This window comes from Pteropus vampyrus, unplaced genomic scaffold, assembly GCF_000151845.1.
Source record: "Pteropus vampyrus isolate Shadow unplaced genomic scaffold, Pvam_2.0 Scaffold275, whole genome shotgun sequence".
Classification (NCBI taxonomy): Eukaryota; Metazoa; Chordata; class Mammalia; order Chiroptera; family Pteropodidae; genus Pteropus; species Pteropus vampyrus.
Genome location: NW_011889056.1, coordinates 136,581 through 161,642, shown reverse-complemented (window position 1 = coordinate 161,642; position 25,062 = coordinate 136,581). Strand labels below are relative to the sequence as shown.

Below are 25,062 nucleotides of genomic sequence, written 5' to 3'. Positions count from 1 at the left end.
GAAGGTGAGAAAGAGCAGCCACTCAGCAGCCGGCTCAGTACAGCAGCCCTCTCTGCTCCCTGGTTCCCAGCCTGCTCCTGCTGCCTGGCTCCAGTGGCTTGGAGGAGACTCTATGCCTTCCTTTCAATGCACCCACACAGTCCTGCCCTCACAGGCCCCTCTACCCATGGTAACCACACATAAGCAAGCTGCATGTGAAGAGCTCTACCCCAGCACCAGCTCTCCCAGGGTGTGGATGGCACAGGCAGCGGCACGTCACCAGGAGGCGCTCACCTGCACATAGGCAGTTGTGTGCACGCGTTCTCACTCCACATGAACCCGTACGCCTGGATATAAATCCCTGGGACCCTTCTTTGCTCACACATAGGCAAGGAGCCTCCTGAAGACAGGCGGGACTGGCCACATCTGCAACCTGAGCAGCTCTTCTGACGACTATTCAAGAACAATCTCCCTGGCTTGAGTGAGGTCTGCCCCATGTAACGCTACCCGCCACCCTGCTCTGGAGGACCCTGGGCCTCCTGCTCGGCTCAGTGGCCCTCACTAACCAGTGCCCAGGCCCCAAACCCACCCATGGTGTAGCAAGAGGGGTGCACTCATTCCCCCAACCTTCCAGAGTACTCAGGGGCACACCCAGAGAGCTCCGTTCTCCCTTGCTCCTCTCCTGGGTCCCTTGACAGGCCCCTTTACACGCCAGCCATCTCCAAAGCTTGCAGGACAGGGGCCAATGGCCCTGCCAACTCCCACTCTGATCGTCATGCAGTACACTTGACCACAGCCTATCATCATTAGTGCTCAAGTGACTTTGAGGGTTCCCTAGGTGGAACGGGGTCAATAGCCAGAGTTTGTCAGTCAGAAGCCCTGGGTCCTGACCCCAGCTCTGCCCCTGACTGGTTGAGACTGTGAGTATGTTCCTAGCTCTCTCTGGGCCTCAGTTGCCCCCTCTGTACAATGGATGGAGTCGGGGTGGGACTGGCAGGAACCACTCCTCCCTTCCCAAAGGGCCCTGGGGGCAACCTCATAGCTATACTTTGTTTCAGACCTGGGGCTCTCTCTCCATTCCAAAGATGCCCCATGCACCCGTGGCTGGGCTGCCTTTAGGGGACAGGGCACCTCGTCAGGGAGCTACTGAAGCTCACCTATCCCTAAAGGTATCCCTCCTGGGACGATGGTGTACCAGCCTGGAAGTGGGACTGTGGTCCCACATTTACCCCAGGGTCCTCAGAAGCCCTATGGGGCCCCAAGCCATGCCTGCTCAGGATAACACAGCACAGTTGCCTGAGTTTCTCTCCACCTGACCCCCAATTCTGAGTCCCAATCAATCGGGGTTCTGGGGAGATGGGATTGAACCACCCAGGCAGCCCCACCAAGGGCCCTGGTGGCCAGGGCTCTGTGGACCCACACGTCGCCCAGAAGGAGATAGATAGAGGCAGGGCATTAGCCTGTGGGTAAGCGAGGAATATCTGGGCAGGGTGCCTGGGGCGTGCCTGGAGAACCAAGTCTCTGAGCCCCTGCCAACGTCTGGTCCCAGGCAGTGGGGACAGCTCCCTGGCCTGAGCTCCGGCGAGTACCTAAAGGTCCTCCTGACCTGAGCCAGGAGAGAAACCCTGAGCGAGCGAGGAGATGCCCAAGAAGAATGCCGAGAGAGGCCAGCGGGAGTGCAGGGTACTCCTGGAGCCTTGGAGTGAAGGGTGAGGGCAACTGGCAGAGCTGGGGTACCAGCCACCCAGCCACGCTTTGGTGATGCTCTGGGGCGGCAGCCAAGGGGAGGAACCCCAAGGGGGAGGCAGAGAGGGCAGACATGGAGCTGAGCTGAGCGAGGTCAGAAGGGAGAGGGAAGGGGGTGGAGAAGGCGTCTGGAAGGAGGGGAATAGGCGCAGAAACGGGACAAGGACCGAGGGGGCCGCAGGGTGGCGATGAAGGGGCACGGACCAGGAGCCTGCAGCAGTGCCGTGGGAATCCGCAAGCAGACTGGGGACAAGAGAGGGCGGTAAGGGAGCAGGGCGACAAGGACAGGGACGTGGAGGGGCAGCATAGGGGCAGTAAGGTCAGGGTCGAGGACATCTTGAGAACAGTGAGGGGGCAACAGAGCCAGGGATGCGACATCGAGGGCAGCTCAAGGCCGGTGTGGGGACACCAGGGACAGCGAGTGTCTGGTGTGGGCGGCTTACCTGCGGAGAGGAAGCACTGGGTGTAGACTGGCTAGTTGGCAGGCTTGGGTGTCCAGCAGACCGTGTGTCTGTCCGTCAGGCCCTCCAGGGCAGCTGCTCACTCCTGGGCAGTTCGTGGAGAGAGGGAGACTGGAGGAGGTGGGAGGGAGGCTAAAGGCTGGGCGGGCGGGCCAACGGGGAGGGGGCGGGGAGGGAGGAAAGGAGGGAGGGGGCTGGTGGGCCGGAGAGGGAGGGAGAGAGGGAGGGAGGAAGAGAAGGAGGGGGCAGGCTTCCCGGCCCCCCTGGCAGCTTCAAAGGGAGCAATTTTCTTGTAGACGGCTGGGCTAGCTGTACCCGCTCCCCCTCACAGCCCCCAGCACCCCTCCCCCCCGCCCCGGGCACATAGCAAAGGGATACGCACTCGCACACAAGGACCCTTGGCATCTCTGGGCAAGCACAGCCTCAGAGAGTCAAACTTTCCACTGCCCAGATGGGGACACTGAGGCCCAGAGAGGGGCGGGAACTGGCTTTGTAGCACTAGGCCGGGCAGAGGAAGGCGAGAGGGCAGAAACAGAAGGCAGATGAGGGGGAGGCGGCCTCTGGTTGCTAGTCCAGTGAGTGGCCTCTGGAATTCTGTCCTAAGCCCGCCCAGAACGTGTGGAAGCCTAGACCTGAACAAGGAGATGGTTCTCTGGGATCAGGGAGGCAGCTGTTGTGGATTTCGGGAAGGGCTTGATCTATGCTCCTGGGCATCTGGACGCCTTCCCCCTCCTCCGGCCTTTTTTTCCCCTAAAAAAGAGGAACCGGTCCTGCCTGTGTGATCTCAGGATGGGACTCAGCTGGGGTCTGGCAGGAGGGCGGCACAGATTCTGGGGGACCTCCTTAGCTTGCCTGCCCTGGAGCTCAGAGAAACTGAGTGGGAAAGCTGATTCAGAGAGAAGGAACCTAGCAAGTCATCCTTCTTGCTCAATCAGTGCAGGTCCCTTAGGATGCGATAATCGCTCTGTGGGTGGGCACTTCCTCAATGCTGAGCCCAGTGCTGACCACTTACTAACTGCGCCAGCCCGCCAAGCATCCCAGGAAGAGGCCGTCATCAGCCACTACACCCACACGATCACTGGAAGCTTGGCCACTTTCTGAGGGCCCGGACAAGCCCAGCTCCATCTGCATCTAGAGCCCAGGGCCTCCCTGTCCAGTGGGGTCCCATGTACCCAGTGTGCAGTGGGACCGGCCTGTAGCTAGCCTTGGTAATGGACTGACACTACATTGAGGGAGACTCCCCACAGGAGCAGCTTCAGGGAGACAAAGGTGAGGCTTTAGAGGGAGTGAGAAATAGGTAGAGAGCAAGGCTGAGATCTGCACAGGCTGAGAGGGGACGACACCAAGGCAGGGAATTCAAGGCAGGGAATTCAAGGCAGGGAGAGGCGGGTCCAGTGGGTGGAGAACATGGTTGAGGTCTGAGGGTCCCGCCCACCCGGCCAGCTGTCATTCAGTCAGTCATTTGGTGCTCGGCACAGGGCTGTCAAGCAGTGGGGTCTAGAAGGTTCTGCCTGGTGGAGAGGCTGGGCCCAAGCTGTCTTCCTGTGCACCAGCATCACTTCAGGGCTCTCGGCCAGGACTCGGAATACATGGTGGCCTGACCGAGCTGTGGTGCCTGTCTGTAAGAAGCTTTCAGGCTGGGCCACGGAGAAGGGAGACATGGGAAAATCAGGGTCCAGGTTGGGAGCTCTGACTTCCTCTTGTTTTCATGGGGAAGGCAGTTGCAAATGCTTGGGACCCAGAGACTGGCGAGAAGACATGCCCTTCCAGAGTCGGTTTGTCTGCTTGTTTGCTCATGTTTTTTTTTTTTTCTTATTTATTGGAGACATATTCCAATATCTCTGGCAGTAAAAAGACTAACATCATGAAGCCCATGTAGCCTTTCCAAGCTTCAGCATCCCAAGTCATGGCGGTAGACGGAGAAAGAGGGTCCAAAACATGTAGAAAACAGTGTGTCCCTCAAAGAAGCCTGTTGCAGAAGGCCAACAATTGTACGATTCCCCATGAAACGTCCAGAATAGGCACATCTATAGGGACAGAGAGTGGATGACTTGTTTCTTAAGGCTGGGGGAATGGGGGACGGAGGGGTGACAGCTGAAGGCATGAGTTTTCTTTTTCAGGTGATGAAATGTTCTAAAATTGACTGTGGTGACGTTGCACATTCTGTGAATATACTAAATAGAAACCACCGAATCGTACGTTTTAAAAAGGTGAATTTTATAGTATGTGAATTATATCTCAATAAAGCCGTTTAAGAAATGAAAAAAAAAAAAAAAAGAAAAAAACACGTACGACATGTCCATTGCCCAAGGAGCCCACTTGTTCTCGTGTCCCCAGCCAGCTCTGCACTGCTCTGGTGGCTGGGATTCCAAGAACCGTCACTCAGGGCCTTGGCCTTCAGGAGTCCCAGTCGGGGCGGAAAGAACACTGATAGAGAGGTCAGGGCTTCACTGGGGAAAGCTCACTCTGGGGCCTCTGGGGATGGGCTCTGGGCTCCATGGGGAGGGGACTGGGATGCTCTCGTTTCTTGCCTCCCCAGGGCCCCACACAGCGCCAGCCAGAAGCTCAGGGATTCTTCCTGGAGGTGACTTGGAGCAGAGTAGCAAAGAGAGACGTTGGCGGTAAAAGGTAGAGCGCACAGCAAGGTGCAGAGAGTGTAGGGAGCAGCCGGGAGAGTGTCACCGCAATTAGGCGGGGAGGCCTGTGGTGAACCAGCCTCAGTCTCCCCTGCACAGTGCTCACCGTCCACTGTCAGCCTGTCGTGTTCCTGGAGGGAACTCGAGGGTGGTGATAAGACAATATCCTGCACAGGGCACATATGATCCTTGGAGCTTTTCCCGTAGTCGGGGGATGCATCTGGGGCAATATTTCTGTAAATACGGTTCTTGTGCCTGGAAGGCTCTTGTGTCTGTGGTTTGCAGTCTGCAATAAGGCATAACTGCACGCCCGGCCCAAGGCCCACTGAGTCACTCGGCCTGACCCTCTAATTTGGGGGCCACTCCCAGACCAGCCAGGCAGCACCTCAGTCCTGGGCCTCCCCTCCTCTGCCCCTCCCTTTCCCTAGGCTCTCTCTGCAGCAAAGGAACAACCTAGCCCCAGCTGAAGCGCGCTGGGAACAGCACATCCTTGCTGGCTAGCAGGAGCAGCGGCCTCCTGCCCTCTGGCCTCCCAGGGCTGGGAGGAGGCAGCGGGAGGCAGGGGAGGGCAGGCATGGGGGGCAAGACAGGAAGGAAGGGAAGGCATTTCCTGAGGCCCCAGGCTCTGGAGAAAAAGGAGGCCTGTGCGCAGCTGTCTGAGCTCCAGAGAACGAGTGGCAGGACTGCCTGGCCCGAGTCATGGGGAGGGCAGGGGGTGTGGGAGAAAGAACCCAGCCCCCATCAGCATGAGCCCGAGGGTACAAAGACCCTCTCCCAGCATGCTGTGAACAGGAACACCATCGAATAGGACTCCAAAGTCCCAGACTGGACACTTACCCCAAAGGCCCGCAGAGGTCTGGGTGATCCTGTTGGCACCAGTCTGCCTCTCAGCCCGGAACTTCCCACGGGACCCTCAGGAGTCAAGAACTTGACCTGAGAAGGAGCCTGGTGGCTGGTTCAGGCTTCCCAGAAAAGCTCCCAGGCCACACTGCTGGCTGGTTGCTGGCTCACAGCAGCCAGCCCTCACCTAGTTCTTGTTGGGTCACTGCTGCCCCAGCCCACCTCCCAGTGCCCAGCCCAGGGCCCCAGAGTGCCCGGCAGGTGCTTGAAGGTAGTTGGGGGCAAGGGCAGGGAGCTGAGAGTAGGGTGGGGGGTAAGGCTAGCGAGCAGCTGTGGGGGGTGCCTCAGGCAGGGCAATCTAAGCCAGTTGCCACCCTGTAGGCCTGTGTGTGGAGAAGGGCCTGGAGTCAGCTGCAGCCCGTCCCTCCACAGCTGGCTTACAGCTGTTCATGCCCTGGCTTCAAAGCTAGAGGGGGAAGCCCAGGAGAGAAGCAGGGCACCCAGAGGGCAAGCCACTGGTCCTCATTAGGCACAAAAGCCCGCCTTTGGTGCGAGTCCCTGGAGGGCAGAGCCTGGGAGCCTGGGAGGTAGTCTGGTGGGCAGGGATCCCAGGGGTTCGAAGGGGGCCCCTACAGAGGTAGCGGCAGTGAGGGCTCCCCCTGAGCTCCAGCCTAGCCAGCTGCTGGCTCCATGAACCTCTGGGGCCTGGGAAGAGCAGCCAGCCTGGAGGTTTGGGGGCCTTTTGCCAGCCTCTTTCTGGGACCTTTCTGGCCTCCCTGCCTTGCTGGCTCCCTGCCCGCTCCTGCCTCCGCACATTGCCCCCTCTGTCTGTTCTATCTGACTCCCCACTGCTTTCCTGAGTCTTCCCCGTGCCTCTCTGTCCCATCCTGTCCTTCAGTCAGTCTTGATTTTCACTGTTCTCCACCCCCGGGAGTGCACATGCTGCTGGACCAGAAGCAAGGAAGCATGTGCAGAAGTATGATGGTGACCAAATGTGATGAGCGCTTGGAAGGAAATAGCGCAGACCTAGGTACTGGCATGGGATGGGGGCGCAGAGAGGGCTTCTAGGAGGAGGCGGCTCTCCAGTGGCACCCAGGGGCTGCCTTTCAGCCCTTCCCTGGAGTGCTCACACAGGGCTCTGGCAAAGCCAGCCCAGCGTGAGGAATCTTGCCCAAGGGAGCCCCCTTACATCCCAGCCTCCAGGATGAATCCCCAAGCAGGGACACATTGCACACACATCAAGGTCACTTCTCGAGCAAGCGACCTTGCCTGCAACTCAGCTGAGATCTCTGAAAGGGTCCTCGAGGCTCCCAGGCACTATGGCCCCTGAACCCAATGTGGCACCCCCAAGTCCACAGCCTTGAGTGGGTGTCACTCAGAGCTTATAGGTTTTATCTATCCACAATCTCCGCACCCTCAGGTGCTGGGCAGGGGAGGGTGAGAGCCAGGACCGCCGTCATCGGGGGGCAGCCCTGCCTACCTTGCACGTCCCTTGATGCCAGAGTTGGGACATCCGGGAACCCCAAGGCAGCATGCATAACTCATGCTCAGGCGGACCCTCTGGGTGCAGGGGTCCTGGGACCATTCCCCACAAGGCTTGTGCCAACAGGCCCAAGAGGAGCCAAGCTGCTGCAGAGTGGGCTGAGTCTCCACTATCTGGAAGCTTCCCAGTGCTGATGACTGAGGTGTGGCCCATGAAAGCTGGCACTCTGTATGCCAGAGCTTTTTTTGACCTTCCCCTGAGGACATAATCACACAGTGGCTCTCTGCCCTGGGCTGTCAGGGCTGTAATTTCAGGGCCCAAAGGGGGCTCCGTGGAGGCCGGCCTGTGACTAGCTATCTTTAGAGAGGCACGGTCTGGGTTGTGGCCAGACTAGGGAAGGTGGACAGGGGCTGTGCCACGGGGAGGCATCTGTGGGCTGCCTGCAAAACCTGCGAGGCACAGAGAAGCCATGAAGCACTCTGGGAGAGGCCAGCCCCCAGGAGCAGTGGTCGAATTTACCTGCTGCCTGCAGGGCCAGCATGCATAACTGGCCCTGCAGTGGGTGAGGGCAGGTACAGGAGAGGGGACCGGGCGGCCAGTGTCTCTTGGCCTGGGTGGCTGCCACGGTGGGGGAGGCACGGCATAGGGCATAGGGCATAACACGCCAGACACATCCTTTGCCTTCTTCTGCTCCCTATGCTCCTTTCCTGGGCCTGCATCTCCTGGATCCAGAGGCTGGACCCAAGCTCATGGGGTATGAGGCAGGAGGTAGGCATGGAATCAGATTGCAGGAGGCTAGGCAGAGACGCCAGCAAAGGAGTAGGTGGCTGGGTCTCGAGTGGGGATGCCGGGGACAGAGGAGTAGGTAGATTAAGAGAATTTGGAGGCTGATGAGCAGAGCTCTGGGTGTGCGGCTGGGAGTGAGTAGTCAGAAGTGCAAGATTCCACCAAGATCCCTGAGAGGAGACGTCAGTCCAGCCCTAGGGGATGCAATACTGCTTCCTGTCCCCATTCTGTGTGTTCCCCTCTCAGTCCCCACTGTCCCACTGTCCTTACCCTCAGTCCCACTCCCACCACCTCCTACTCCTGTCTCAGTCCGGGGACTGAAGAGTGTCTTGCTTCTTGCCATCTGTACCTATCACCTGTACTCTGTTGTCACCATCATTACGATCATCACTACGGTGTTCCCCTAGATGCCCTCCGACAGAGCTAGCTCTTGCCCTGAAGGGGAGCACAGTACCCAGCACCATACAGGTGTGAGTGGAGGATATGGGGTGAAGAGGAGGCAGGCACAAAGTGGCAGGTAGATTAGGTCCTGCCACCAGATATTCACTGCACTGTACTTGCTCTCCAGGCTAGGGATCTGTCTGGGATGTCCCTGGCTGGGCTGCTGACCAGCCCTTCTCACTGGGGGCACACTGTGCTGCCCCGGCCACCTCCCTGCTAAGACTGAAGTCCCCAGCCTCCAACTGCTGGCACCCCCAGCCCTGAGCTCATGGCACTCTTGAGGAATTTTCTGGGTTGAAGAGAGAACTGTCACTCTAGTCATGCCCGCTTCGCTGGAGAGCCCCACCTAACAGCAGCAGGGGGCTATAAAGGCCTGGTCCCCTTGCTCCAACTCAGGACCACCTCAGCTCCAGAGCACTGGTGGGGTTTGGCTGGGCCTGCATCATTACTGGAGGCCAGCTTCTCCCTGGGCCCACTCCTGTTCATTTTCTTACCTCCCCCAGGTGGTGGCCAGGAGACCTCCCAGTAAACTTCCCGCACACTAATCCTTATCTCAGACAGTTGGCTGCTTAGGAACCTGATGGCAGGTGCCCACTGGGGGCTCTGCCAGTCTGCAATGCCTTGAGCCAAGGTCCCCTCAGGGTGGTCACCAAAGGATCGGCCTCTGGGCCTGGGTTCAGCCCACCTGACAGCAGCCCCCAGGGCCTAGCATCTTCTTATCTGAGAAGTGGAGCTAACCAGGCCACCACTTGTGGGCTGCCTGCTCTTCCATCCCTTGCCCTCCTCCATCCTGTACCCGCTCCCGGCAGCCATGTCACCCTGCCCGTTTCCTCCAGGCCCTCTGGCCTCATCTGCTCAGTGGTGGTCAGAGCAGGGAGAAGGAGGGGATTCACCCAGCCTGAAATTCCTGTGCGTCCCAGGGCCTGACCTCTGTGACAATTGGGAGGGAGGCAGCTGGGGGCTGACTGGAGCATGAGGGGAAGGGAAGAGGGGTCGTGAGAGCTGGGAAAACAGCAGGCTTCCTCATGGGGGCCAGCGCCTCAAGGGCGGCTGACCTCTGACCCAGCCCAAACAGGAAGTGCCATATCTGTGGGCCCAGGCCCGGGAGGAGAAGGAATGCAGCGATGAGTCCAAAGCAAACACTCCGCCAGCTTCCCAGGCCTTTCCCTGCCCCCTTCCAGAGTCTGGCCCTCTCTCTGCTGAGAACTGGGGGAAGTGGGGTGGGGTGGGGGTGGGGAGAATGGCTACAGAATGGGACCCAAGACTTCAACCAGAGGCAGTGGCAGCGCAGGGTCTCTGCAGTGGGCACTTGGTGCCCTTCCTCCTTCACTCTGCCCTCATCCAGCAGCACTGAAGGCTGCGGCCAGTCCCGCTCCTACTGTATCGTCTGTTCCTATCGCTTGGTTGTCTCCCCCCGCATCACCGTGAGGACCCCACTCCTGGGGTAGGGGCTGCGCCTGCCATGCTCCTGGCTGGTTGTGGCCCCTTGTCCCTCGCCCTCCCCAGCACCAGGCATGGTGGCATCATGAGCTGTCAAGGCTGACCCAGTGACCCCACCCTAGTCCTGGTGGCTCCCTCACACAGGCGGGGCAACTGCTGCAGTGATGTCATGGGACTCCGCAGACCCTGTGTCCCCACCCAGCACAGCTGGCTGTCTTATCCTCAGGGCTCGGCAGGGCTGAGCCCTCACAGCTGGCTCATGTCTGCGTCTGCCTCTCCCACCAGGCAGACAGTCAGCAACTCTGGCCAGGGGGGCGGTCGCCGCTGGGTCCACGGGCCGGGCCTCCCACAGACCAAGCCTTCCCTCCCCAAGAGTTGTGGAGAGGATGCTGCTCCCCACCCTTCCCTGGCACCAGGTCACACAAGGGCACATCTGGGTCCCACATCCTTGGGTGCCTGTGCCTGACCATGAAGGCTGTGGGGAGAGGCCCTGGGGACCCATAAGCTACCCCAGGGATGAGTGTGCACTGGGAACGGGGGAACCAGGATGAGGGCCCTGGGACATGGAATAGGAGAAGAAGGAGAGGCAAGGTGCCCCTGGCTTGGGTGTAGGTGTGGGTGTTGGTGGCTCCAGGATAAAGGACCAGCACAGGGGGTCTCCACGTTAGCCTGCTCTGCCAGCCAAGCTCACCTCTTTTTGTCCATGCCCCAGACAGGGATGCTTCCTGGATGACAGGTACTGATGCTGCTCTGAGCAACTGAGCCTGGCACCCAGATGGCTTAGGGACTTTAGGATCCTGGCCAGGGCAGGTGGGAGTGGGGAGGCTATTGGAGAAGCTGTGGAACCAGATACTCTTAACCCCTGCTGATGAAGAGTGTCCAGGATGTGGGCCCTAGGGACCCCATGCACAATGGAGATTCAGTGTGTGTATGTGGCTTCAATCCAGAAGGGAGGAAGCGAGGCTAGTGGAGGCCATGGGCTTGAATGAGACACATTTATTATGTTCAAGTCCACACCAGCACCACACCCCACTGGGCCATTTACTAAGTGAAGGGGCCTCAATAGTCAACGGGAAGTAGGGGCTTCTGAAGAATCAGGGTGTTCTAGATCTTTCTCTCAGTAGTGCAAAGATCAAATAAAACTGGGCCTGAGCTCTCCCCCACCAGTCCCAAAGGAGCAGGGGGCCCGGAACTCTGGCAGGATGGGGCTAGGAGCCCTCCTCCTCCCCCTGCTGGGGCTGGAGGACCACACTGTGGTAGGCCCGGATGCAGGAGAAGGCCGTGGGTGGGATGCGGCGTCTGTCGATGAGGTTGTTCTCCAAGTGCGTGGAGATGAGTTTGGAGTCCCGGGCCACTCGCGTGTCACAAATGGAATTCAGGGGCACATGTCTGTGGAGTGGGGATGACAGGGCCGAACAGAGGAGAAAAGACCCCAGAAAGGAGAGGCAGGCATCATGAAAGAGTAGAGAAAGAAAGGGCCTCAAAATGAGGGGACAATGAAACCGCCTCGCAGAGACCAGACCCAGGGCGGAGGGCAGGCAGGTGGCTTAGCCCTTGTTGCTCCGGAGCCCTCCCACCTTCCCGTTGCCCACACCCTGCCCAGATTCTGCCGTCTGTTGCCCTCTACCTTGGCACCTCAGGCTTACCAGCCACCGGGCGCAGCTTCCCATCACACAAACCAAGATGGATAGATGGGAGCAGTGAAGGATTCCCCCACAGTCCCACCCTCTGAGGTTGAAGGTGAGGAGTCTACAGGCCAGGCCTCCCCGGCCCACCTGGCAAGCGGGATTCGTGGCCTCGGCCACCCCTTCGTCCCCTGGCTGGCAGGGAAGGGGGTGAGACAGCAGGACGGGTGCAGGCGGGCAGCCCTACCTGATCTTGTTGTGGCTCAGGCGCAGCACCTGCAGCCCTCTGAGGCCCAGGAGGCCCCGCGGGATGGCCTGCAACTCATTGTGATCCAACAGCAGCTCGGCCAGGGAGGCATGCAGGCCTAGGAAGGACACGCTGTGGATGCCATCGGCACGCAGGCTGTTGTGGGACAGGTGCAGAAACTCTAGGCCTGGCTTCATGTGCGCGAACACGTAGCCAGGGATGCGCTCAATGTGGTTGTGGTGCAGCGTCAGGCGCCGGAGGCCCCGTGGCAGAAAGGAGGGCACGTGCACCAGGCGGTTGTGAGACAGGTCAAGGGTCTCCAGCTTCCTGTGGGGCACACAGGTGCGGGGTGAGCCGATGGCCTCCAGCTGTAAACACAGCAACAGCTGGAGCTCAAATGGAGGTCACTGGTCTACACCCAAGAGGACAGTGAGGATTCGCCCCCAGACGGAAGACACAATCGGAGCTACACCTGACAAAGAAAGTGTAAATGGAGGTGTCTGTGATCTGGGAAAAGAGCGGAAGACCTGGGGGCAGTCGAATTGTCACTTGTCTTCCTCACTTAGGCCCTACTTTGCCCTTCTTTGGCCTCACAGCCTTTTTCTCTCACCTATACACTACACTCTCTCGTCCTCTTCCTGCCTCGCCCAGGCTAAGCAGAACACAGATGGGGAGGACGGAGAGAAAAATAAGGCTCTCAGAGGGGACCCCGAGGGATCGGAAAGGCAAGAGGTGAAGCTGAGGCCTCTGTGAGCCCAGGTCCCTCCACGGTAGACGAGGACAAAGTCTGGGCAGGGAGAAGCAGGAGCAGAGGGTGATGATGCTTCTAGAAAGAGTCAGAGCAGGGAAAGTGGCTTCGCTCTGTGACATCCCTCAGCACCTGCAGGTGAGGTCAGCCTTTTGGCCTTGGGGCCCTTGCTGTCCTCAGCCCACAGGGCTGGGGGCTTCGTTGCTTCCTAAGCCTGGGGATCCAGTAGCCCCCTCCCCTTGTACCGTCCAGAGAAAAACTGGGTGGTGATGACCCGGGCTTGACTGGCCACCAGCCCCCTGCCCAGGCCCCGCGGCAGGAGTGGAATAGCAGCTGGGTGGCCCCTCCCTAGGCTGCTGTCTGCTTTCCTTTGCCCCCTTGGCAAGAGGGTGGAGGAAAAAGGAATAATTAAACCCAAACATCTTGGTAACTTTTTCCTGGAACACGAGAATGCAGGGCGGGAGGCTCTCTGGTCCCTGGAATGGCAGGTCGAACTATCTGTCGACCTCTGTCGGTCTCCCCCACAACCTGCTCCCTCGGTGGTGTCAGACCGCAAGGATTATATCTCCCCAGCCCTCCTGCTGCTCCTCGGACCACATCCTGACTCCTTAGGCAGTGCCTTTAAGGACCAGATCTCCTCCTGGACCCCTCCCGCCAACACCCCCACCCAGCTGTCCAAACCAGATCATGGGGACTTATTCTGGAATCTTCCTGTAGCGGGGTGAATAGTGGCCCCCAAAAGATATGTCTACCCAGAAACTGTGACTATGACCTTATTTGGCAAAAGGATCTTTGCATATGTAACGAAGTTAAGGATCTTGAGATGACATCATCTTGGATTACCCTGGTGGGCCCTAAATACAATGACAAGTGTCCTTATAAGAGAGAGCAGGGTGACATAGACATGGGAGAAGCCATGTGAACACAGAGGCAGAGACTGGAGTGATGCGGCCCTGAGCCGAGGAACACCTGGGCCTACCAGAAGCTAGAGCCTTTGGAAGGAGCATGGCCCTGATGACACCCTGAGTTTGGACCTCTGGCCTCCAGAACTGTGAGAATCAATCTCTGTGGCTTTAACCTGCCTAGTTTGTAGTATTTTCTTACAGCCACCCCAGGACACTCATATACTTCTTTCCCAAGCCACGCCATCTCTTCCATGCCCCTTCCTGCCCCTGGTGCCTCCAAGCTAAACCCAGCACCAGGCCAGCTTTTACTACTCATGTTGCCCCTCAGCACTTCCCAAGTGAGCTTCCTGGGTACCTGCAGGGCAAGTTAGGCATGGGCAGGGGAAGAAGTTTTTATGGCCTTAGGGATTCTGACAAGTGGGAGGGACAGGGAAATCTTGGAGTAGCAGGAGGTAGCTGAGGGCCCAGGCCACCCCGATCCATGGCTGGAGAGACAGGTGACTCAGGTAACATACCTAAGGCCGAGCCCAAGAAACAGGAACAGCCCTCTCTGCCCTCTCGCCTTACTCTCTGGGTTTCTTTGCGCACGTCTTCTCTTTCTGGCCTCCAGGTGTCCCCTGGGATGAAGTTTGGGTGGTGCCAGGGCGGGTGGTGGCACTTACGGAAGATCGATCCAAGCTCGGGGTGCCAGCCGGTCCTCCTGGAGCCGGTTATTGCTGAGCACCAACACGCTGAGGCTGTGGCTGCGGTTCAGCGCGCCCTCTGTCACCTCCTCAATTACGTTGGCACCCAGGTGCAGCTCCTAGGGTCAGAGCTCAGAGTGAAGAGCCCATCTGCCACTCCCTGGTGGCCTAGCCCTGCTCCCTGGCCCCTTCCACCTGGCCCCATCTGTGGTACTCAGGTACCGCTGTCTCTGCTCCTCTTGGGACCATGGTTATCTGTTCAAAGAATCTCAGTGACACCTGCCAGCCATGCCATGGTGTCTCAGGGCCCCCCCAAGACACAGCCCCAGCAAGTACCGCCAAGCACAAGGGGACCGTGTGGCCCAGAGCAGGCATGGTCCTTGCTCAGGGACATCCAGTGGGTCCAGGACAGTCCTCAAGGCCCAACTCTGGGCTTTAGGAAGGTTAGGTCGGGCAGAGGAGAGACCTTCGGTGCTGAGGCCTCGTGGCTTTATCTGGTCATTCGACCACAACGTTGACTGTCCCAGCCTCGGGGCTCCCAGCTCACTTGCAGGGAGGCTGGCAGGCCAGGTGGGATGGTCCGCAGCTGGTTCCGGTCGAGCCTCAGGTAGAGCAGGCTGCGTAGAGGCTGGAAGGCCAGGGGGGAGATGTTCCCGTCATGTAGCTTGTTCCCTTCCACCTCCAGCGTCAGCAGCTGGCTGAGCCCTGCGGGGTGCGCGGGCAGAGGGGCGCCTGAGCCCATTGCAGAGCTCTGAAGGCCCACTGGGAACTAACTGCTATAGCTTCCTTAGAGACCAAAGCCACTTTCCCAGGCTGGTGCTGCCTTCCCTGCCCTCCAGTCAGGCTGCCCTTGGCATACCCTCCCCTCGCCCAAAACTTTCCAAGGACTTCCTGGCTGCTCAGGCCTGGCCCCTTTGGTCCCTGCCCCTGGGGCATGCCCGAACCCCGAAAGCTGCTGTGCTGCAGGCCTTGCAGGAGGTTGTCGTTGAGTTTGAGCTCCTGCAGAGAGGCGGGCAAGGCTGGCACTGTGGAAAGTGAGTTCCCATCCAGGTTCAGCCGCTTTAGCCGTGTCAGATTCTGGAAGTTAGGAGAAGAGGTGGTTAGGGGCTGTGGTTCTCTGCAGGCCAGGGCTAGGCCTTCAGATCTAGGCCTTCTGGATGTGGCTTTGGGCTCATCCTGCCCATGGGGCACCCTCATTGGTTTGCATCATGACTTCTTAGTTCCCACTTGGACCAGGCCTGTCTGGGGGATCCCAGAACCCTCTTAGTTTCTCCCAGCATTGCTGCTCCCTCATGGGGCCCAAGGATCTGTGCTGATCTCCACCCTTCCAGCCATAGGCCTTGTCATCCCAAATCATCCAAGCCTGCCGTGCTGCGTACTTTACGCAGTGCTTCCTTCAGACCTTATCTTCCAGGCAGGATGGGGCGAGGAGCAATGGATTCCTGGGGCCATTTTGGACTGGCCCAGGCCTCCTGGGAGAGCAGGTGGAGGGGCTGCTGCGCACCTTGAAGGCATTGGGGTGCAGGCCTCGGGCATCCAGCTTGTTCTTGCTCAGGTCCAGCCACTCCAGGTTGGGCAGACCCAGGAATGTGTGGGCCGAGATCCTGGCAATTTCGTTCTCTGTGCACACACATGGGGCAGCCATATTCCATGCCCCCTTGTCCCCCTCCCCTCTGCCATTCTGTACCTCCCCCATGTAGGCCAGCAATGACACACTCCTTGAAGGAGCTGGTTCTTCTGGCTGTCCCAAGTCAGGGCATCTTCTCACTGACAACCAGGGCGCATGGGAAGGTGAACCATTTTCAGGACATGGTGGGGTGGCGGCCACAGTGGCCAAGGACCCACTGGGAGGGGAGCTTGGGTGTGTGGCCATCTCACCCCTGCTGCAGAGGTGCATGTTGAGGAGAAGGGCCGCCCACCTGCCAAGTAGAACGTGGTCAGACCAGGGTCAGTCAGGACAGGGACGTGTTTCATCTTGACGTTGCTGCACGCAATGGCCGCCTGGGCCAAGAGGCATGAGGCTGGCAGGGAGGGCATGGCCTGCTCCATGGTGCCCAGGTCTGCAGGCCCACGCCCATGCCCTCGCTTACTTCCAGGCCTTTTCCGCCCATGACCTGTGGTCTCCCAGGTGCTGCTGCCACCTTGGCCTTGGCTGCGGTCCTTCTTTTGATGCCGGCCCCCCGGGCCAGGTCGGTGGGAGGCCCCTGGAGGATGAGATGCAGCCCCAGCCTGGTCACATAGCAACAGGGTTCAGAGGAGGGGCAGGGCCTTGCTTGGGGCCCCTAAACCTGACAGCGATTCGGTCAGCTGGGATAGAACACAAAGCCACTGAGCCTGCTTCCCTGGGCACCAAGGGCAAAGGCCCAAATGAGGGCCCTGGGGTTCGGGAAGGGGACCTGCCATGGAGAGCTCCCCTCCTGCCCCACACACAAAGGTGTTAGGCTTGGGCACATTGAGAGCGGGGTGGAGTGTGAGTGGCTGGAGATGATGGTGTGATTGGTAGAGGTAGGACCAAGCCTCGGACTCTTCAGACTCACACACAGCCCCGTCACCCCCACAGCCTGTCCTAGCTGGTCCTCACCTTTGGGGAGCCTCCTGGACTTCAGATCCCTTTTCCTGGCTTCCCAGACTCCTGACTTCCTGCGCTGGCCCTTCTCAGTGGCCACCGCCACTCTTTTTGCTCGGGAGTTCCTGCTGGTCTGCCAGGGCCTGAGTTTGGCAGCCCAGGGCCTCGCTGCCTCAACCCCCACTGTTGTTGGGGCCTGGGGCGGAGCCTGCTCAGGGCCGGGCCCCTTGTCACTCTGTTCTTGCTCGCAGGCTGCTGGGGGCGACTCTTTCCTGTGGGCCAGCCCTGGCCTGGCAGGGGCCTTCCAGCCAGGGACCAGGGGTTGGGTGGATGCTCCATGGATGCCCTCCTTGGAGGGTGATTGCAACCGTGGCCAGTCCAGCTGCCTGTCCTCAGGCCTGTCCTGGCTGCCATTCCTGGGGATAAGTTGCACCTGACCTGCAGAAGGAGCTTGTGTGGGCCTGGGTGGCCAGGACCCCTGCGTGGCTGAGTGGCAACACCTCCTTCCCCCTAGTGAGGGGAGGGGGCGTCAGCGTTCCTTCCCTCTTTACGCAGACCTCACTTCTGCCTTTCTCTTCTCTCCTCAGGAGCTCTCATCCTTCTGGCACAGACCCCCAAGGCCACCCAGTGGTAGAGACTTCCTGGTCTCCTCTCCACCTTTTCATGACCCCATAGTGGGGGACCCTGAGCACCAGAGTTTGCCTGCCTGCCTCTCAGAACTGAGACAGCTCTTTACTGCCGGGGACCAGCCCATTGAGACAAGGTGCAGGTAGGTCCCTGACCCACAGGAATGGGACCAGGAGAGTTTCGGTGGCCCTAGGCAGAGGGGCTAGGCCTGCTCCTGTGCCTCCGGGTCCCTGTGGGTACTTCCTGGGCAGAGAGGGTGGAGATAGTCTCTGGAGAGCTGAAGTGGTAAATGCCGCCTGGCAGTTTGCTTTCAGAGGTGAGAGCCCCAGCGCCTGCTGGGAGGGGAGGTTGTTATGGGCAAGGTGAGCCTGGGGGGTAGCATCAGCCACTGCAAAGGAGGGGCAATAGCCCCCAGGTCTCCCCTGCACTGAGTGGCAACCTTCCTTAACCATCACTGACCGTGGGTCTCCCCTGCAGATCCATCCCTTGGTCTCTCCCACCCCATTTTCTGCCATGGGGACGGGCCACGAAACATGGTACTAACCATTGGCATATGAGACCAAGGTCACACTGTAGCCGGTCTCTTGGGGCCCCTTGTGCCACCTTACCCCAGCCCCAGGTCCCCAACTTCCAGCTTCCCACGTTCCTCTCAGTCTCCTCAGTAGGCCTAGGGCAGCCAGCTCAATTCTCCAACCAGAAAATCCAGATCCATTCTTCCAGCCCCAGCCGTAGTGGCCCCTTCTAGAGGGGGCCTCTCCCCTCCCCTGCCTCCACTCTAGGCGATGGGCACAAGGCTTCCCAGAGTCTGTAATACCCCCTTGTCCTCCAGGGAGGGTTACCTAAGGCCCATGGGCCCCTCCCAGCCGCCCTGCCCCCAGCACTCAAGGTGGGCAACAGTGGGCAGCCTCGGGGCGACCAGCTTTCTCTCCTTCTGCCCCAGCCCCAGGGGTGTTCCGCTAATGGGGCAAGGTGCTCCCCTCTAGCCAGCCTCTTCCTGCTGGTGCCACCTACTCACCATCAGGGGGCCTAGGCCGGCTGGGCAGCGGCAGCTGCAGGGTGGGTAAGCCCATGGGGGTTGGTGGGGTCATGGGCTCTCTCAGGTTCAGCCCCTTCTTGGCCAGGGCCTCTCCAGGGCAGCACCCCACCCAAAGAGCCAGGATGGGGAGCAGCATGCTCTTCATGGCCACTGTGTGCGGACTGCAAAGGCTGCTTGGGTTGGCGGAGAGGATGAATAGCTGGGAGAGGTGGGAGCGGCAGTCACGGCAAGATGGGATACATGCGGGATGGCATACAGCAATCCTGCTCCCTGAGCGCCTGATCCTGGCTGCAGTGCTTGGAGCCTCCCCCACCCACCCTGGCCCTCCCCGAGGAAGCCTCCCCTCCAAACAAACACCTTCCCGGGACTTGCTTCCAACTTCTCCCAACATCCTCTGCTCCCACCTGAGGAGAAAGAGAGATTGATTATTTCTTGGACCAGAGTGTTCTTGCTCTTTTTCTGTAAGGCCTGCATTTATTCTCCACTGGCTCGGGCCCAGTGGCCCCCATGAATGGGGCTTCTGTCTCCACACACAGCGGGCCTGTGAGGCCCACCTAAGGCTGCCAGGTCCTACCTCCATGGCTGGGAAAGGAGAGGGGCCGGGCCTTGCAAGCGGCAGGCCCTACGGCCTCCTGGGTCCTCAAGAAAGGAGGCGGGCGTCAGGGCCACCTGGGCAATGGCAGCTCTGGCCCTTTTGGAAACCTGTGGGCTTTTGCCGTAGGCGACAGTGCTGAGGCCTCCCAATTCCGGAGAAAACAGAACATGTGGCCAGAACTACGGCGGCAAGTGTGGATCCCAGCCCTTAGGGCCCCTCGGGACGGGGCCGGAGTACACAGCTCAGCTCCTGGTCCTACCAGCTCCCTGCCTACCTCTGGGAAGTGCCCTTCCTTCCAGGCCTCCACGGCTTCTCCATAAAATGGATGGGGTTACATGTCCTGTGGCTCCTCTGGCTGTGTTCCCGCCTCAACATTGGAGCACGTGTGGACCAGAGGATGCCAGGCTCTTCAGAGTCCCCAGGCCTGGGTAGCCTGGCAGTGGCCTGGGCAAGGCCATCTCACAGGTACCCCCAGACTTCTCGGCCAAGAGTCCCGGGTCCCAGTGTAACCACTGTCATCAGGCACTCCCGAGATGCCCCCATGGCTCACGCATGCCTTCTTGGTCGGAGGGGGACCTGGGGGTCGGGGTGGGTCAGGGCAGAAAGGAGGCCAAGCCGGAGGGCAGGGGCAGCAGAGTGGAGCAAGAGGCAAAGGAGGGGTGTCTGAGCACAGGCCTTGGGCTGGCCCTCAGAGGGCTCCAGCCCCAAGCCCGGCTATGGGAGCCAAGGGCAGGCAGGGGAGAAGGGTGAGGGCTGGCCAAGAGGCTGGGCTCACCACGTGGCTTCTCAGGGCCAGCGTTGAGGAAGCTTTTCCTACAGCTCTGTCCAGCATTGACTTATGTTTGGAAGCGATCTTAAAAAATGAGTTAATTGTGGGCAAGTCTTGGGTGGAGAGTAGAGGGGGGAGGGGCAGGGTAGGAGCAGGGCTGGGAAGGGCCTTCAGAAAGGAGTTTCTCATCACCACCTGAGGTTCAAAGTCTCTGTCCGGGGTCACATGGGACTGTGTGAAACCCAGGAGGGGCGGAAGTGGGTCAAGGCAGGGAGTCCCCAGCAAGAAGGTCTTCAGGTCTCTTCAGCCTCTGCCCGCTTGGGTCTGGGAAGCAGCCAGATGTACAGCACACAGGGTCCGACAGGGACACGGGGGTCTGCCTGCACCCCTTATCTAGTCCAGGGCGTTGTTTTATGGCCTGAATTTGGGATCGTGCCCCACACAAACCAGAGACAGGGATTGTCTGGGGAGTGAGCGTGAGAAAGCAACTCGGAAGCCAAGGATGAAGCCATTGTCTGCCTGTGTGCCTGTGGGTGACACAGGATGTCCTGGGTTAGCCGTCGGCTGAAGCTGGGAGAGGGGAGCCCTTAGATTCAGGAGGCCCAAGGTATGAAATGGAGACTAAGTGAGATTTGCCCAGGAATCCTGGAAGACTGAGCACCCTCCCCCACTGTACAGAGAAGGAACCAAGAAGAGATCAGGCTCCCCCATATCAGACGCCAGAGGCCAGGTCTTCTGTCTCCTGCCTTTGCCTGAAGTGGGAGTAGGACCCCATTTGAGGTGCGCCTCTGGAGACAACTGCGGTGGGAGTCCCGGCTCTGACCCTCCCCCTGCCCTGGGATGGATTCTGGAATCCTGGCCCCCAACCCATTTCCCCTGTTCGTTGCTCCCCAGGCGCTGACTAAACATCCTGCCATCTGGTTCCCATTAACTGGGCTGGGGGTGGGGGGAAGCTTGCTCCCAGGTTTCTTTGGCACAGTGGCCTGCAGGAGGGAGGGACCCTCACTCCTACCCACCTAGGCAGGAAGGGATGAGGTCTGGCCACTCACTTCCACAGCTCCTGTGGAGTCCTGTCCTCAATACCCTTCCCCTGCTGGGGTCCAGTGGCCACCTACCCACATATTCTGTCCAGTCTCGGGGTGCCCGGCCATCGTGGGGACCTTGAAGGAACCCCACGGAGCAGAGCCAGCCTGCAGGGGGCTCAGCAGAACCAGAGGTGCCCTCCCACGCCTACCCTTCCTGCACACAGAGCTCACCCGTGGCCTTGGGCTGAGGCAGGCAGGGCCCCTGGCCAGCACTACCCTGAGCCCAGTGTCTGGAGCGCAGGGTGGGAGAGTGTCAGCATTTTCCAGGAACCAAGGATACAGCCTGGGGTTGCTGGAAAGAGTTTTGGGCTCCCAGCCTGCCCTGGATGGACTGGCCATGTGATGTCGGGAGTGCGCCTCCCTGTTTAGGGCCTCAGCGTCCTCATCTCAATGTGGTGGACATGGGCTCCTTAGAAAGTTCTAGAATATGAGAGCTGGAAGGGGCCTAGAGAAGCTGCATTAGCTGATCCAGTTCGCTTCCAGCTACACGACTGCAGAATTCTAAGGGCGAGGAAGGGACTCCTGCTTCTTTGCCTCCTGCCCTTCCCTTCTACATGGCCCTCCGTCCACACACGCGTGCATACCCGAGCGCACACATACCCTCACAAGTCGAGACTCAAATTGGCAGCCTGGAGGATACCAAAGCAGCGTTCTTCATCCCTCGAGATTCCTTAAAATTGCACAGCTGAGAGCTCTCCACCTACCAAGGGAGGACTGGAGGATGGATTCTTCGCTCACCAAACATTCCTGAGTCCCTGCTGTGAGCCAAGCCCCATGCCGGACACTGCGCGTGGTGTCATGGTGACCCACAAGGCTAGCTCTCCCGTACTCATGGAACTGAGGAGCTGACCATCTAGTGGGGAGCCAGGGACCCTATCAGAAGGAAAGGGGCTGGCCATGGTGATTGGAGGGAGGGACATTTTTGACGGGGGATCAGATGAGGACTGTGAGAAAGTGACATTTGGGTGGAAATGTGAGTGGAAAAGAGATAGCGTGCAGAAGAAGCTTCAGTAAAGAGCCCTCCAGAAGAGGAGGGACAGCCAGTGTAAAGTCCCTGAGGCAGGAAACAGCTTGGCCCAATGTGAGAACCAGCAAGGGGACCAGTGTGGTGGGGCAGGCTGAGTGAGGCATGAGGTTGGTGAAGGGCAGGAGGGCCAGTTTGACAGGGCATCCAAGGGGAGCAGGCCGACTTTGCCTTTGACCTTGAAAGAAAGAGGGATCCACTGTGGACTTCTGAGCAGAGGACTCACATGATTTGACTTACATTATTAAAAAGATCCCTGGGGCTGCAGGGTGGAGCACAAACTTGTCGGGGCACAAGACCGGAAAACCGGAGCCAGTGTGGAGGCAGCTACACTCTCAGCAAAGAGGTGATCGTGGCTGGCCCAGGATAGACACCACAGGGGAGGGAAGCGGGTGGGTCAGAACTGTGGACGGAGTGATCTGGGGCAGAAGCTGGGTATTCCAGCTCGCCATCTGTCAGGCGTGAGGTTGGAATAAGACAGCAACATGGTGACCCCTAGAAGGCAGTCCCGTGTATGAATCTGAAGTTCAGGGCTAAAATCTAAGCTGCTAGTCCTGCCCTTCTATTACCTGTCATTTGACGAGTGTATCAAACCCCTACTACCTGCTGGGACTTCTGTCAGGGCCCAGGGCAAAACAGTGGCTCTGCAGCCAAAGACACACATTTTCGGTGACCCAAAGCATGGGAACGGGGCTGTTCTTGAGCCTTCCACATTGTGTTTGAGTAACGTCAAAAACAGCATGTGCGTGCACGCATGTGCACACGGATGCTGGGTACACCCATGGGGTGCATGTTCACACATCTAGGGAATATAAATCAAGGTACAGGGGCCTTTTCTCTCTTCAAGGTTTGAGAAGAAAAAAGCCAAACTTTCCATGCCCTCTTCCGGTTGCCAGCAGTTCCTTCCCCAGAGAAAACTCATCTTGTTTTAATGCGATTGAAACCTCAGAGGATCTGGTCCCAATTAAATGACTTTTCTTGCAGATTCTTTTGTGAGCACTAAATACATCAGCCGATTCCGACTCATGCATCGTGCTTTCTTGTCTGAGACCTGGTGTTCTTGAGCCAGCAAGTGAGAGACAGAGAGACAGACAGAGACAGAGACGGAGACAGAGAAAGGAGGAGGGAAGGGGTACACTGAACCCCAAACGGGACAGGTGATGGCAGGTAGTAAGGTGGTCAGGGGAAGAGGAGCCGAAGCCTTCAGCTTCTGGGGTGTGGGCATCCCTGGGGAGGGTGCTGGTGGAAGGTGGGCTGAAGGGGTCAGAGTGCAGCAAGGGTGACTTTGAGACAAAAAGGTCGCAGGTGGGGGATGTGGGTGGAGAGAGCAGGGCCATGATTGGGATGGAGGCATGTGGGGATCATTTTACCATCCCCCTTCCCCTCTGAAATTCCAGTTAGTTCCTGTCAATAATGTGGGCCTCTGCCCCTCCAGGTGGGCATTGAGGGGCCTCGGGCGGAGGACAGGGACTGGGCAAAAACTGGGGCTCGTGCTCGGCTCAGGTTGAGGAAGCCCGAAGGCAGGGTTCAGTGCCCCCTCCCCCGCCTGGCCCTCCCGAGTGGGCACGTTCATGTTCCAGTCCTGGCGCCCACGGCTCCAACTCCAGACACATGTGACTCAGCCCTGCCGGCCTTGCCAAGCCGTCTAGACCCGAGTGTCTCCTAGCGGAGGGGGCCATCCCGCCCGCCATTTCCTTTCCCGCCGCCCCCTGGGAGGGGGGGCTACCCTCCCCCGCGCCCCCCCGCTCCGTGCTCGTGCTGGCGCGCGCCTCTCCCGTGCCTCGTGCCTCGTGCACGCGCCACCACCAGCCCACTCCTCACTGCGCCTCAAGCGTCCACCTAAACCACCGCAAACGCGGAGGGTGAGGGCGAGAGCTGGGGACCCAAGTGCCTGCAGGGACCCAGCCCGCCCCCGCCACGTGTGGAGCCTGGAGCAAGAGGACAAGTGAAGACCCTGGCTCTGGTCTTTCTCCTTCCCCGTGTCGGTTCCCACCCCTGGCTCCATTAGGGCCAGGAGCGCATTTGTGGGTGCACCCAGCCCACTCAGCTTGGCTCTGTCCACACCCTCACAAACACCTTGAACCTCGAAGCGAGATTCGCCGTGGTAGTGGACAGGCCCTAGGAGTGAGCTGGGATCTGATCAGGGTCCTGGGCATGTGAAATGTGCTCTTGCAGGAGCTCGTGACCTGGGAGGGGCGGCATCCCCTTGGCTCAGAGGGCCCCTCAGAGGCGGGAGATGGGGGTGGGGCCCTAAAGCAGGAGGCCCCAGGCAAGGCCGGGTTTGACAGGGTGTGAAGGCAGCACTGCCTAGGCGTCCAGTGGGCAGGGAGCCACCTGCCCTGCTCAAAGGCTGTCTCTCCAGCTGCCCTTGCCTTGGATTGCCATGTTCCCTGCCCCAGCATAGGGACCAGAAGTGACAGGAAGAGGAGGCCAAGGTCCCAGGACAGATCTCCATCCTCAAGGTGCCAATAGACTCTCAGTGTGGTCACAGGCCTAGAATGAGAGAATTCTAGAACCAGCAGTCGGCTGCTAGGTTGACAGTCTCATCCCCCGAGCGCAGGACCAGAGACCACTAGACTCCCTCAAGCCTACACTCATGGCAGGCCCACACCTGTCAGGCCCGCAGCGGCAGGTCTGGAACCCTCCAGACTTCTGCCATCCCAGTAGCTTGTGCTTAGCCAGGCCAGTTCCCGGAGAGCTTGGGGCGGGTGAATGACAGTCACCAGCGTCATTCTTGCTCCAGGAATCCTTCGGGTCTCATTGCTTGTGTCAAATTTTGACGACCCCGCAGTGTTGAGGCTCTTCTCCGTCTCATTTGCAAGGGCCCCTCACTTTCATTTTCACCCCTAATCCCATAAGTGAATTCTTCTCCCGAAGTGTTACACACACACACACACACCTCTCGTCTTTTCTTTAAGTCTTCATTTGGTGCTCATCAGGGGACATGGAGAGAAGTCCTTTGATCTTTTCTTACTGGGGAATCTCGGGGGTGGGGATGGGATGGAGGGAGATTCTGTCCTTCCAAGGCCGCCCCCCCCACCGCCCTCTTTTGGGAGCAGGAGTTCATGAGGCCCGTGCAACAAGGCCTTCAACACTGTCAGATGCAAATCTGTCTCCCTTGATGGAGAGGTAAACCCTTGAACTTCAGCTTTGATTGGCGATGTCTGTTAGGGAGCCTCTGATTAAGATTCGCCCTGCACCCTGGGGTCTGCTGCTCAAGGCAGCTGGAACAGGGGGTTGAAATGCTCTGGGGGCCCTTCTTCCTTCCTGATGCCCAGCACAGCTCCCACCAACGGCCCGCTGCTCCAGGGCAGGGAAGCCACTGGGTGAAGCCACCTGG

General features: G+C 59.2%; 1 protein-coding gene across 1 annotated transcript; it reads right to left on the bottom strand.

The window, feature by feature from the left end:
- Positions 1 to 11,020: 11,020 nt before the first annotated feature.
- On the bottom strand, positions 11,021 to 18,394 carry LOC105302518 (extracellular matrix protein 2-like). Its single transcript, XM_011375583.1, has 8 exons — positions 18,229 to 18,394; positions 15,940 to 16,224; positions 15,525 to 15,640; positions 14,965 to 15,097; positions 14,568 to 14,725; positions 14,000 to 14,139; positions 11,685 to 12,011; positions 11,021 to 11,201 (listed from the first exon to the last, which is right to left on the bottom strand). Exons 1-8 carry the CDS (start codon positions 18,392 to 18,394, stop codon positions 11,021 to 11,023), a joined length of 1,506 nt encoding a protein of 501 aa, XP_011373885.1.
- Between the last annotated feature and the right edge of the window lie 6,668 nt (positions 18,395 to 25,062).